Source organism: Molothrus ater, chromosome 8 (assembly GCF_012460135.2).
Source record: "Molothrus ater isolate BHLD 08-10-18 breed brown headed cowbird chromosome 8, BPBGC_Mater_1.1, whole genome shotgun sequence".
NCBI classification, from domain to species: Eukaryota; Metazoa; Chordata; class Aves; order Passeriformes; family Icteridae; genus Molothrus; species Molothrus ater.
The window spans coordinates 21090784-21103904 of NC_050485.2; the positions used below are offsets into that span (position 1 = coordinate 21090784).

General features: G+C 36.2%; 1 protein-coding gene across 1 annotated transcript in view; it reads right to left on the bottom strand.

Moving 5' to 3' along the window:
* KNDC1 (kinase non-catalytic C-lobe domain containing 1) overlaps positions 1-13121 on the bottom strand; it is a 57236-nt gene that overhangs the window by 38809 nt on the left and 5306 nt on the right. The window contains 1 exon segment of the mRNA XM_036385410.2: positions 10174-10232. Within this exon segment, the coding sequence (XP_036241303.1) occupies positions 10174-10232 (59 nt within the window).

Genomic DNA, 13121 nt, shown 5'->3' on the forward strand with positions numbered 1-13121 from the left:
CACAATTCAAGGCATTTAAGGGTTCCATAAAAGAAAGCTTCAGTGTGATATTAAGCCTCAAAGTTTTATAAAGAAATTCAAGGTAATGCTTGTGAAAATTACTACTGAGAGAAAACATCTAATATTTACCTATGTCATTTTTCTATGTAGTCACTCTAAAATGCACTATTTTTATGCAAAAGAAAGTCAGTAATATTCCTTAGTGAGAAAATTAAAGGGAAATAGGTCTATTATTTCCAATACTTTCCTTCATTACAAATGGACTAAATGCCTTTCTGCATAATTGTAATTACTGGAAGGTGTTGTATTAAAAATTAGCTTTATGTTCATTTGGCACTCTGGATACCTTCATAATTAGTCTGCAGAGTGTGCTAGAAGTGCTCAGCAACTGCAGACTATTCACAAAACAGACAGTCCAGCTTGAAGTGGTTAACAAATACTGGAATGTGCAGTTTGTCCCTTCTAACTACAGTTAACCTTGCCTGAAAAAAACTTGGTCCCCAAAAGACTTCTAAAAAAATGGGGCCCAAAATGCATCTACAGGTCAGATTTTCTCACCTGCAGGTATTTTAACTCTCAAATTGTCTTTTAACTAACCTAACAAAAGTAAGTGAAAGCTTTCAAGTTTGTATATGTTGTTAGGCAAACATCAGGTCATCAGTTTATATTACAAGGCACAAGCAAGGCTTTGTTACCTAGTCCCTGCATTTTACTGGTTCTGGCTTCTGGTGACCTCTATTTGTATCATCCAGTTTGAACTGAGAAACATTACTTGGGAAATTAACCTCATCTTAGTTTTATCGTTGTAGGCTTCTTGTTTGTAACAGTTCATGCCAACTGTTTATTTCCATTAATTTGTCTAAGTGTTAGCCACATGCAACCTTTTTGCATCTATGTTTTGCAGCAAGAATTTCCACATTTTACAGCATAAAAAGGCAGCATTTTGTTTGAATCCACCTATGTACATCTCATTGTTGCCACCAACTTCTTCATTTCTGAGAGCTGACACTCCATGGCTGCTGCCACAGCACACCTCACAGATTTCTAGCAGAGCATCTCCCTCAGGGCATTGTCCTCCAGCTAAAGAATATTATGTGAAGTAACTGTTTCTTTTATGAAAGCTGTTTCACCATCTGGTCCTGGAAATTTATGCTATTGCTAATTTTGTCAGGTTGGTTGTTAGTCTATTCTGACACTCTTAATTGAGTGAAATTTTTGATAATTCTCCATCAAGAAGACTTGCAATGTATGAAGCTATTGAAGGTCCTACAAGATTAAAACATGTTCAAAAAAATGACATAGCTTTTTGGCTATAGCTTTCTTTGAAAAAGTAAATTCTTATTCATTTGCAAACATTGCAGACTTCGGGTAGCATTTCTGTGAGAGATTTGAAAAATATCAAGTTTTGATTCTTTTGTAAGATTTTTCATACTTTTTGACTAACCTCAGAGGTTTCTTTTCAGGTCTCTTTGACAGAAGATTTTTTTTTAAATGAATCATAAGATACATTTACAACAGTCTCTGTGCACCTGCAAACATTATTTTAACAGCTACAGATTTGGCTTTCCATATGGCTCTGTTTGTTGTCCATAGAGCAATTTGCTAGCATCTATAGTAGTAATCACTTTGTAAAGGAATACTCTCAATTCAAAGCTATACCCAGAAATGAAGAAAAAAAATACAAATTTTTCAAATGGACCTCAATACAGTTTCAAAAAGCTGCTGTTACTTTAACAGCACTAAATCTGTACTAAAGACAGATCTATCTTAAGCCATTGACTGTTATCTCAGTAAAGATTCATTTTCTTCTTGGAAGTCACATGAAGATGAACATGCCCAGAATCTTGAGTAAAATTTAAACCATGCTATTTGCAGGAAATTACTCATGTATTTGCAGAGTGAAGAAACAAATTAAGAACAGGTTTCTTACACTTCCATCCCACTTTTAGGCTCCCTTAATCACGAAGATCAGGCACCCCAACACAAATGATTAGCACACCAATTGACTCCTCTCCTGCATGACTGAATAAGTATAATTATGACAGGTAAGGAAGAATGCTGAAAAAAAAAACAACTCTGCTGAAGACCTCAGAGGTTTAGATAGCAGAAGTTACTCACATTTATCTTTAAAGCTTCTTGAACAATGTTTTTTCTTAAAAAACTCCCTTTGAAATGGAGTTTCATGTGTCAACAGCTCTCCTTATGATTTATCAGCCATTAACCTCCTTACTTTTAAGTTACTTGCCGTAGGTAATTAATTTATCACTTAATTAAGGTAACACAACTTATTCCCTGTAGGCATAGAAACAAGGAAGCCTGAGAAACAGTTATATACATGCTGAGCAGACTGGCTCTGTCTTGTCTCCACTGTGTAGGACTTTTTTATTTTATTTTATAGCAAATACAATATGAGTCATAGTACTGAAGTATGCTATTAATAAAACCCCTACTCTTAAACCTTAGACACGGTGCCTACTGGTAAAGTCTATCACTATGAGTAATGCATTCACATCATTCTGTATTGAGGGATACTTATTACAGATTTTGGAAGTAAAAACCTGAATTGCAGCACTTTCATATAAGAACACTATGGGCCAATACACTAGAATAGCATTCCAGTTCTTTCACCATGACATGAATCAATGACAACCAGACTCTGACACATAAAATATTCATTGCTGTACAATAACCAGTTAACTCTTCCTTAACAAAATAATCTATGTAGATTTCTATTCTTTTCCCCTATCAGGATCATATATAAGATGAACTGCAAAATGTAAAAAGCTGGTCAGACACTTCTATATTTACCTCTCTGCATAATATCTTGTTCTGACAACATTCCAAACACCAATTTTCACAGAACAGCTGGAGGTGACAGAAGCAGCCAAGGTAGGTAGCTCTCATTGTATATTACAGGAAAGTAAACATTTGCTGAAGGAGGGTTGGGGGCTGATTTCAAACTGGTTATGTTTTTAGTTTGATTGTTTCACAGGGGAATGTTTTCTGCAGAAGTAAACCTTGCTCCTCTACTCAAGCATAGAAGCAGTATTACAGTCAAGAGAAAGAAGAAATTTGGTTGGGGTTTTTGGTTGTTTTATGGGGCTTTTTTTGCTTTAGGGTATTTGTTTGTTGGGGGATTTTTGTTTGTTTGTTGGCTTGTGGTTTTGATGGGTTTTTTTTTGTTTGGGGGGGTTTTTTTGGGTGACATGTGAGTGACAACCATTTTGTCACAATCCTGAAGGCTCTGTTGACTAAATCTCAATAACCTAATCCTCTACAACCATCTAATTCACAAGGGAAACTGAACTAGTCTTGAAACTTTATCTGGAGATTAAGAAGGCATCTACCATCTACTTCTAAGTCAATCATTTCCTGAACCTTTCAGAAATAGTGGTATTTATAAATGTTCTCATACACTGGTGAAATGGCTTTATTTTCAGTTCGTGCAAATGGTAAAAATTAATTGCCATTGTTTCAGGGAGTATAAATTATCCTGATCCAGAGTAGCAATGATCTTTCAGTGACCTGAATATCCACATAAAACAGACATAAAATTAATGAAAGAGGAGTCTTTTGATAAAAATTAATGATAAGGCATAATTCCATGGTACTGTTAAGGGTTTGGGATTACATTTCAACAGCATTGTTAACCATTCTAAGGAGTAAATGATGAAAATAAGTGGAAAGGACCAGAGAAAACTAAGTTCTGCAAGTAAGACCAGTATGATGATGGATCCATCAAAGAAATGAGTTTGAATGGGCAGCACCAGAAACTGACAGATAATGATACGAGGACTAAAGAAGACAACTTCATCCATAGCTGAGAAAGTATCAGCACCAATGAGTTTACATGGAAGAGGCTGGAGACAAACAATTAATCCAAAACATCTGTGCATCTTTAGCATTAAGAAGTCCAGAGATTTATGACATTGTGCATGTGTAACAGGAGAAAACAACCTCTTCTCTCTGCCATAGTTTTTTGCCCATGATGGAAGCTATCCACAAATTTATCCAACACAACCCTTCAGGCTTCAAAAAAAGTAAATTCCAACAACAAAACCCACCTGTTTTAAGAGAGAACACAAAGTTCTCTCTTCGCTCTCTTTTCCAAACAAAAATTCTAAAATAAGCTAATTTAAAAATTCTTTTGTACATCAGGGCATAATCTTCAGAAATCTTAGGGGAAAAATTATATATCTTAACTTTAAAAATGCCAAGACCAATATGACAACTTTGCAACTCCGACTTCAGGACTAAGCAACAAGCTGTAGGTTTTTGAGATAGCCTATGCATTAAAAGGAAAAAAAAAAAAAAAAAGACTGATGTAAAAAAATTCCATTGGCCTCATTCTTCCTTTTGTTAACTTTGTGGAAAGCATCTAAAGGGTGTTTGTTCAGTCCTAAGTTCCTGAAAGGGACCTCAACTGGGATGGGTGATGTAAAAGTAAGAACAGGAAGATTCCATTTTCTCTTCTATAGCACAGTAGAGGCAGACGTAACAAATGAAAGTAATTTATTTTTGTCACTGAAGGAAAAGACAGCCTTAAATAACACTCAGAAGATCGAATGGTTTAGACTACAGGAGGAGATAAGTTACCATTTGCTGATGACAAGCCTTGCTGCTGTTAGATAGAATTAGTCTCAAGGGGAAGCTACATGACACTAAGGGAAACAGAATTGAAGAAAAAAGGCACTAGGTGTTTCAAAAGACTTGCTTCCCCTGTCAGATAAACACAAAACCAAAATCCCATCTAGGAGAACATATAAAAGTTTTCTTTTTTCATCCTGCATTGAGAGCGAAAGAAAAATAGAACAATAGAGATAATCTCACAGTATTCAAAGCTACTGCTTTAAAAGACTAGCAAAGTCACAAAGACAAGACTTCCTTTATACTGTCTGCTGTTTGGATTTGGGAGAAAGATGAAGGCTTTCACATTTAGAGAAGGACCAACAGCTGAGACATGAGCACTCAGTTAGTAATGATCAGGTACTGAGAAATACTGCAGCATGAAACTGTCAGCTGAGTCTTCTTCAGTAGGCCTGACATATATATATACATACACATAAATACATACACACACCCCCTAAACCTTTCTTTATCTATTCTGCAGAACACTATGTTTCATTTGAAACTTCAACCCGTGCATTTATATGTACATAAAGTATTCGTATGTATATTGCATTTATCACTCCAACTGCCTTGTCACATTTCATAGGAGTAAGCTATATGACTCTTGATAATTTAGTATTCAAAACCAATGTAATAACATTTTATTTTGTATCTTTTCTATTTGCAGCATTTCTACCACTTCATGTACATTTGTTTATTTTTAAGGTTGCTGAAATACTTAGACTTTTTAAAAATATAATATAAATCAACTACAGCCCACTGAGAACTGCAAGTTGACAGTCATGACATTCTAACAAAGATAGCGACAGCATTCAGCCTCTTCCAGCTGTGATTCTCTCACAGGTGAGATATCAGCACACCCCACTCCTGTCCTGATAGATAAAAGCAAGAACAAGCTCTAGATGAGAAAAAGAGGCAATGTGAACTACACTTTCTTCCCCTTCACTAACCCATCCTTCTCTTCAAGGTAGTACTTAACTCTGTATCACTTTTTCAGTTCTTTTAATTTTTGAAGGTTTTCAAAAATTTATCCAATCTCCCTTAGATAAAAAAAATAGACAAGAGTGAAAATTCACTGATTTCTATTACAAAGATTCACTATAGAACAAGCAAAACTGAATAGCCACATTATTAAACGATTATAAATGCAAGCTCACACATGGTGGACATCGGTCCTTCATCTCACTGAAAGCTCATATCTTAGAAATGTGGTGTTCCACATCAATGAACCTCTGTGTGAGATTCAATGGCAGTTTTGTGATGCAGACAAATAGCTATTTGAAACTGGTTTGAGACAGCCAATGTTTTTAACCTGAGGCAATCTGGTATTGTAGTGATAGAAGTAAGGCTATTAATGAACTCAACAATATTTAACTATTCATGTTGAGCCTCCCATTGGTCAAATTTCACAAGTCTAACACTGTATTGCTCAGGGCAAGAACATGAAACAGGAACCATTTTCATCAGGAAAAAGGCTGAAGTTCTTCCTATTTAGAAGGCAAGATCAGGGCAAATTTTAGAAGAAGCCTCAAATATGTATTTTTGCATCTCAGCTTCTTCCTGTCTTTGAAGAACAGAAAAATTCACATTCTTTGTTATTCTCTACAGTATGATGAGTAGAAAATTATAAAATTAGACACTAATCACTATAATCCAGATGTCTCTAATGGACTTCTAGCTCAAGATTCAGTGAGAACAAAGACATGGTCAATACTTGCAATAGCAAATTAAGGCACAACTTCCAGCTTAGAGGAAAAGCAGAAACTGAGATATTTCTATCAATGCAGGCAAATGACAGCTTCAGTCATCTGAAAACTTAGCACAGTTATATCACATGCCTGCATCTGCATTAAAAAAAGAAGTGCAAATGATACTAAGTGTACTGTACAGAAATTCACCTTTTTTGGCAATTACAGTATGGATCATAACTCTAAAGTGTAACTCCTATTCTCTCTCTCTCCTTTCAGCATCAGTTCTTAACAGTACATTTACTAGAGCACAATGGTCATGGAAGTCTGTAAGGAGATAGCACAGTTAGAGGAAAAAAAATAACATGAACAGATAGGCAGGAGATTATCTGTTTTAGTTCAGTGGTGTACCTGCTTGGCTGCCTTTCTGTCCTTGTACTGCAACCACACAAACACCTGGAAGAGGAGAACATTCCAGAACTGCCCTACTCAATGCAACTCCAACTACTTAGCAACACAGTGATTTCAAGGTCTCTTCAGTTGCTCAGAAACTGCAATCCTTCCTCCAGGCCCAGAGGATGGAACTGTGGCAGCACTAAAGTCACCACGGAAGGTTCAGCTGCACTTGACTGTCAGTACCACAAGCCCCTTTCACAGCTAATTCCTTCTTAACCATGTGTCTCTCTAAAAAGTCTATTTTACACTTATACTGAAACTAAAGTGCTAGTTTTCACCTTCCAACTCTCAGCAGTAACTGAAGCTAGTGCTATTATTCCTACTTTACAAGTGGAGAGCATGTCAAGAAAGAAGGCACAAGTCTGAAACCAACCACATGAAATCAATTAATTTTCAGTCTTGTGCATTGTCATTTGGACAAAGCTTTAGATCTCTAGCTATCTGAAATTCCAACTAGAAACTGACATCTTTAATAGTGTTGTTTCAGACACCAGGACAGTAATGCATTTCAATTTGTTTCCTGTGTCTATTACCCTTGTGTGCTTGTGAGTGCCAGCTAAGTTTAGCAACTAATTAGGCTGGAGTCACAATACCATTAGAGGTCTGGATCAGTAATTCACCAAGCAGGAAACAAAACATCTCTTGTTGAAATAACTGTAGCTTTAATTGAAGGATTTTTAAAAGAAGAGTTTAAGGGGAAGAAGTCATCCAGTAGCCATACAGATCTCATTGTGTGCATCCATTTTAGAAGCCACAAAATAGGTCGCACTCAAATCAAGCAAAACCTCTGGCTGACGTAACTATTTTAAATCAGCCAAGTTTGACACTAGAGTAACAGCTATCAAAGATCATCCTGAACATACTTAGTAGTTCTAAAACCATTTTTTTCTTTTTATATTGAAATCAGACAGTTTCAGTACAAACATTACTTGCCATTGTTCTAAACAAAGCGGACCAAGCAGCTGCAAAACTCAACAAAGAAGAACCAAGTCAAGTCACCACCAAGGAAGGAGCAAGCACTTAATACAAGACACTTGACACCCCTGTATAAAGGGCAGCTTATTGTAATCAAAGAACTTCATAACACTGAGAAAACACAACAGGCCAGGAGATGTATACAAAGCACTACTATTCTGCTACTGCAATAGCAAAAGGTTATAATAGGGGTAAGGGGATAGACAAAAGTCTCAAAACTTTTGGAAAAGAGAAGAACTTGAAGTATTAACGCCAAGAAGGAAATGGCCAACTTGTAAAGATTAGAGTATTATAAACCCTTGAAACAAGTACATAAGCATTAACCTACTGGAGGTCTTGGAATCTGCAAAAGTAAAACCAAGCAGAGATCACCATGGAATCCTTGGCAGAAGTTGGTCTGGTACTAAAAAACTTAAAAATTCGACCAAACTCTACACATGGTAAGAAGTAAAGCTTTGAAAGTTCCACAAATAGTCTGAATCCCATAGATGGCTGACCAAATGCACACAAATCCCAGTGCAAAACAATACATTTCTCCCTTAATGCAGAGGAAAGTCCTTGCTTTTCTGCCTTGTGTATTGCTCTAGGGTGGTCAGTGAAAAACAGTTGAGGCAACAGGACACTGCCATAGCCCTGCTCTCCCTACTTTGGAAGGCTTACCAACTTGCTAGATGAAGAGATAGCAGCACCTTACAGAAATCAGTGCACTCAGCCCATGTCACAAGAGACAAGGCAGAGCATGTCAACTTCTTCACACAAATGTGTACTTTCATGTATCTTCACTGACCTTTGCAAAAGGAGTAAAAGGGTCAATGTTCAGAGCCCCTCCTGACTCAAACAGCTTTCACTGAATGTTTAATTGATTGTGCTGTGCTTGGTATTGGGACTCACTGGGGTTTAACAGGCCTGTACATGCTGAAAGAGAAGAGTTAAACAACAGATCTATATACAGATGTGTTTTATCCAAAAGGAATACAATGGCTTTGTCTATCAGATGGAACTAAAATTTCAGGTCACTAAGTATTACCACAGTCTTCCTAAATTCCTATTTCACCTTGTTCCATCTCCTTGGTTTTTGAACCTCTTTCAGTCTATCTATTTACTTTATGCAGACAAGTTCAGCAACTACTAGGCAAGGAAAAAGGGTTGGGAGAAATCAGTTGGCCAAAGGAGCAAATAATTCCGCAAACCTTGTAAGCATTTCTGTGTCAAGTCTTGGAAGCTTGTTAAGGGATGAAGAACATATTTATGTAAAATCCTTAGTACAGCTTCAGAAGCACAACAAAAAGAAAGAAACAAAAACCAGTCACATTTGGGGCTTGTTTTCCTCAACCACATCTAAATATAAAGGCTTCTACAGTCGCCAAGTTTACAGGGAATGCAGGCCACCTCTTAACAATCCTTGTCCTCAAAGAAAGACTCCCCAAAAACTATCACGGGGATGAGGAGGAGAGTGAGCACAAAATCACTAGAACTCTGCTGGCATATGTACATACATTAATAAAGCATAGGAACAACTGAATTTCTGAATTTTTGCCTCTTTAATCTTCACAGACTGCACTATTTCATATTCTATTCTACCACCCTTCCTGCCTTATCATTCTCATTTAACATGTGGTATTTCACACTTCCAAGGTTCACTTCTCCTCCTCTTCCTTCCCACTTCCCCATCAAGAAACAGAGAACTATAAACATGACTATGAAGGCTACAACTCTGAAAAGAAAAAGATATTTGTTTCAAACTACAAAGAACCAGATTTTTGAAATATAGCTTGAATTAAATGTGTTGCTAGTTAAAGCATTTGAATTATCTAAGAATACATGCCAGAAAAAATAATATATTAAGAAAAAGGATATTAAGCAAGCAAGTGCTCCTTTAGCAGGCAATGAGATGGTTGACTTGGGAGGCTAATGAATTAGTATAAACAATTTAAATCTAATTTAACTTAACAATGTAGAGCATTTGTGCATTGCAAAGCAACAGACAGTAATCTGTTTCTTCATTAAATCAAAGATAAAATTGCTGATTACCCTTCCCTGAATTATTTTATTGAAGAGGATAGCAAACAAATTTTATATTTAGTCATAAAAGTTCATGGCTAGTCCCCAAACAAGCCAATGTAACCAGTGAAGGGTACCAGTGAACATAATATAGGCCAGCTGTGGTTTAGTGTAACACATTATTGAGCCAAAATAGATTCTCACATTTTAACAGTTAGTGAACAAATGTTTATGCCAAAAATTAATATGGCATTTTAAGTTTACTTTTTATTTTCACAAAACATATCTAAATAGCACCATTTACTACTCACAATCTTTACAGGTTCTAAAATTATACACTGAGAATGCTGAGCATTTGGTATTGCCAGAGGTACTAAAACTATTAACCTCCCCCTCTATTTTACAGATAAATTTATCAACTTGCCTCAAAAGTGTTACCGGTGATATCAAATTCTGGTGGAACAAAGGCACCTTCTGGATCATCTTTGAAAACAAAAGGAAACATGCCAGATTAGAAATTAGTCTTGTTTACAAAAACCACAAACCAACTTGATGATACAAATGTAATGACACACTCCTATCTGAATAAACTTTGTATACCAGTATTTTGGTTCACTCCAATCCACTGTACAAAGAACTTGTTATCCATGTTTATAGTGCTGGAAGAAAAATAAAGTGCTGTTTTCAAGCTTTCTCCAAGAAGGTATCATAACTTCCCTAATAAGAAACAGAACAGATTAAACACCCACAAAGAAATACATTTAACATGTCTAACCACTTCTTACTTTCAGGCATTTATGATTGGACCCAGTTATCACCTAAGCTGGTGTGGCTCAGCTGTGGCTTAGAGGTTTGATTTGATTAACTGGACAGTTCTACTCACTATTTTCCATTACAGACCTGGGTGATAAGGGTTCAAGCAGCAAAGCCAGCCTGAAACAGCTAATTGCTTCTTCATCTACAGGCCAGCTTAGAAACTCTGACCTTTCTGCTTAGCTTGTTTTATTTATGATAAAAGACTAGAGGAAGTAAAGAGCCCATGCATGTGCTGCTGAGCAGAGAACTGTACTGCAGCAGCCAATTCTGAGTGAGGAGGTGGAAGGAAGAAAAGAGCATCTTTGAGAGTCTGATGCTGTTTCTGTATCCAAGCAGGTACACAGTATCACATTGCACTTATGTCACATGAACCCAGTAAAGAACATCAAGGAGTTCAACAGGAGCACAACTAAAAAGCCTACTCTCCACATACATATCCAACTCACCTAATCTATCCCTCTGGGAAGTCAGGATGATTGACATGCAAAAAGCATGTTTCCTTTCTCAACAAGAAGAAAAAAATAGTATGTTCCGAGGCACAGCATAATCATCATAACTTTAATTCCAAATCATCATAACTTTTGCTTTTCACTTCTAAAGTACAGGCACAAAAGCTAAGTTTTCATTGAACCCAGTTATATAGCAGAGATTACAGAGAGGATTTTTTTAACATATTCATACATTGTAGCTAGGTGGCATGACTGAGTAGAAACAGTAACTGATTTTCAGCTCTTAAGGACATTCCCAAATGCATTTTATACTGAAAAAGAGGGCTAGGCAACCCACTTTGCATTTTTTACCCACTACTACATTTTTTCCTGATTTTGGGAATGGGCAGAGAAGGCAGAAGGAGAAGGAAACCAACGGACAGATGTTTTGTTCTCCCTTCTCGCCCACCTGCAGACTACTTTCCCTTTTTATCTCCCCACTACCTTTTCCCTTTCTTTCCACAGAACACTTTAAAGGCTGTACAAGTATTTAACTTATCACTGGTACAGCTCACTGTATTCTTTTAATATAATGTTTACAAGGGGAATGTGTGTGATCTGAAGAGACAAGAAGGTAATCAGAGCCCCTGGCAGAACATCCTATTGAATGGTTGTCACTTCAGCACCACAGAACTTGCAGGAAGCAGAACTTGCTGCTAAAGCAGAGATGACAGCCTGTTTGTTTTCTCTCACTGGAAAGCAAATCCAGAAGTTATCATTTTCTTCTGGAAGAACAAATCTATAGGCAACAACTGGAAGCAAAAAGGACAACCTCCTCAAGTGCCTCCAACAAACTATCTTTTAACCAAATAGTAACAGAATCTGAGAGAAAGAGCCAAAGACACAGAGAGGCATGAGAGAAATAGAACATAGGTGTCACTTTTTTGCATTCCTATGGAAAACATACCTTTCTTTACAGAGAACTAATGAAAAGTCGTTTCCTTAGAGACTAACATGACTTCAGGGAACTAAATCTTTGTACATTTGCTTTGCACAGGAATTTGTAATCTCACCTTTTAAGTACATGAATACAGCATTCCTGAATCAATTGTTTGCCAGCTATTCAATTAGACTAGAACATTTAAGAAGAAATTGATTTTTCTCTTCCCCAGCTACAAGCTAAGATCTTCGTTGAGGGGCATTTTTCATCCACTACATTTATGCTCTTCAACAGTCTTTCATACACCCTTGGCTTATGCAAAGCCAGCTTATTTTTCTTTTTTAATTTCAAGGTATGAATAAGCTCCTTAAAACAAAGGAAATTGATTCCACATTACCCTATTAATATGTAACTAAAAGTTGTCTCATGTCTATTCAAGGAATTTAAGTTAAAAAATACCACAACAATTATGAAGTTATATTTTAATCTTTATTAATGGTATTTTATATGATGTTCCATTTATATGAAAGACTAATTGTAAAGAGGCAAAAAATCTTCATTTGTTGCAATGGTATCTTATTTTTATTCTAGTATTTTTTCTAAATACTGTGATCTAGATTTTGTGTGAAAGCATAAACACTTATCCTGACAGAGATTTAAAAATAAATTAGCTAAAGAAATCACAACAAAAACTTGACAGGTGTGTATCTGGACTAGAATGGTTCTCCTAGTTATGAGCCAACATAAAAATTTTAAAAATACCATAGAGTAAGAGCTGTTTGGTTTTCTTACTCTTCTTCTGTAAAATCATTAAGAGACTGAAGACCTATCATCTTGAGATGCATCACATGAGAAAGGAACAGCAACCATAACATGCTTTTTTGTCCAAGCTAAAACAAGAATTTTTTTAAAGTCAAGCATCTCCCTGTTCATCTGCTATGATACCTGAACATCTTCCATGCTACTACATACTGTTTTTTTAACATATTAAAATTTATTTCTCAATCAGTCCCAATACTTGGCAAGTCTGAAAATCATTACTTAAAAAGTAATAATTTTTTATTCAAGAGAGAGCTTAAAAAAAGCAAGGCCTTTATTTGAGAGAACTTTCCTTTTTAATAGCAAATATGCAATAGAATTGCTCCATTTTTATGGCCACAATCACCAAGATACACTGACTATCAGACA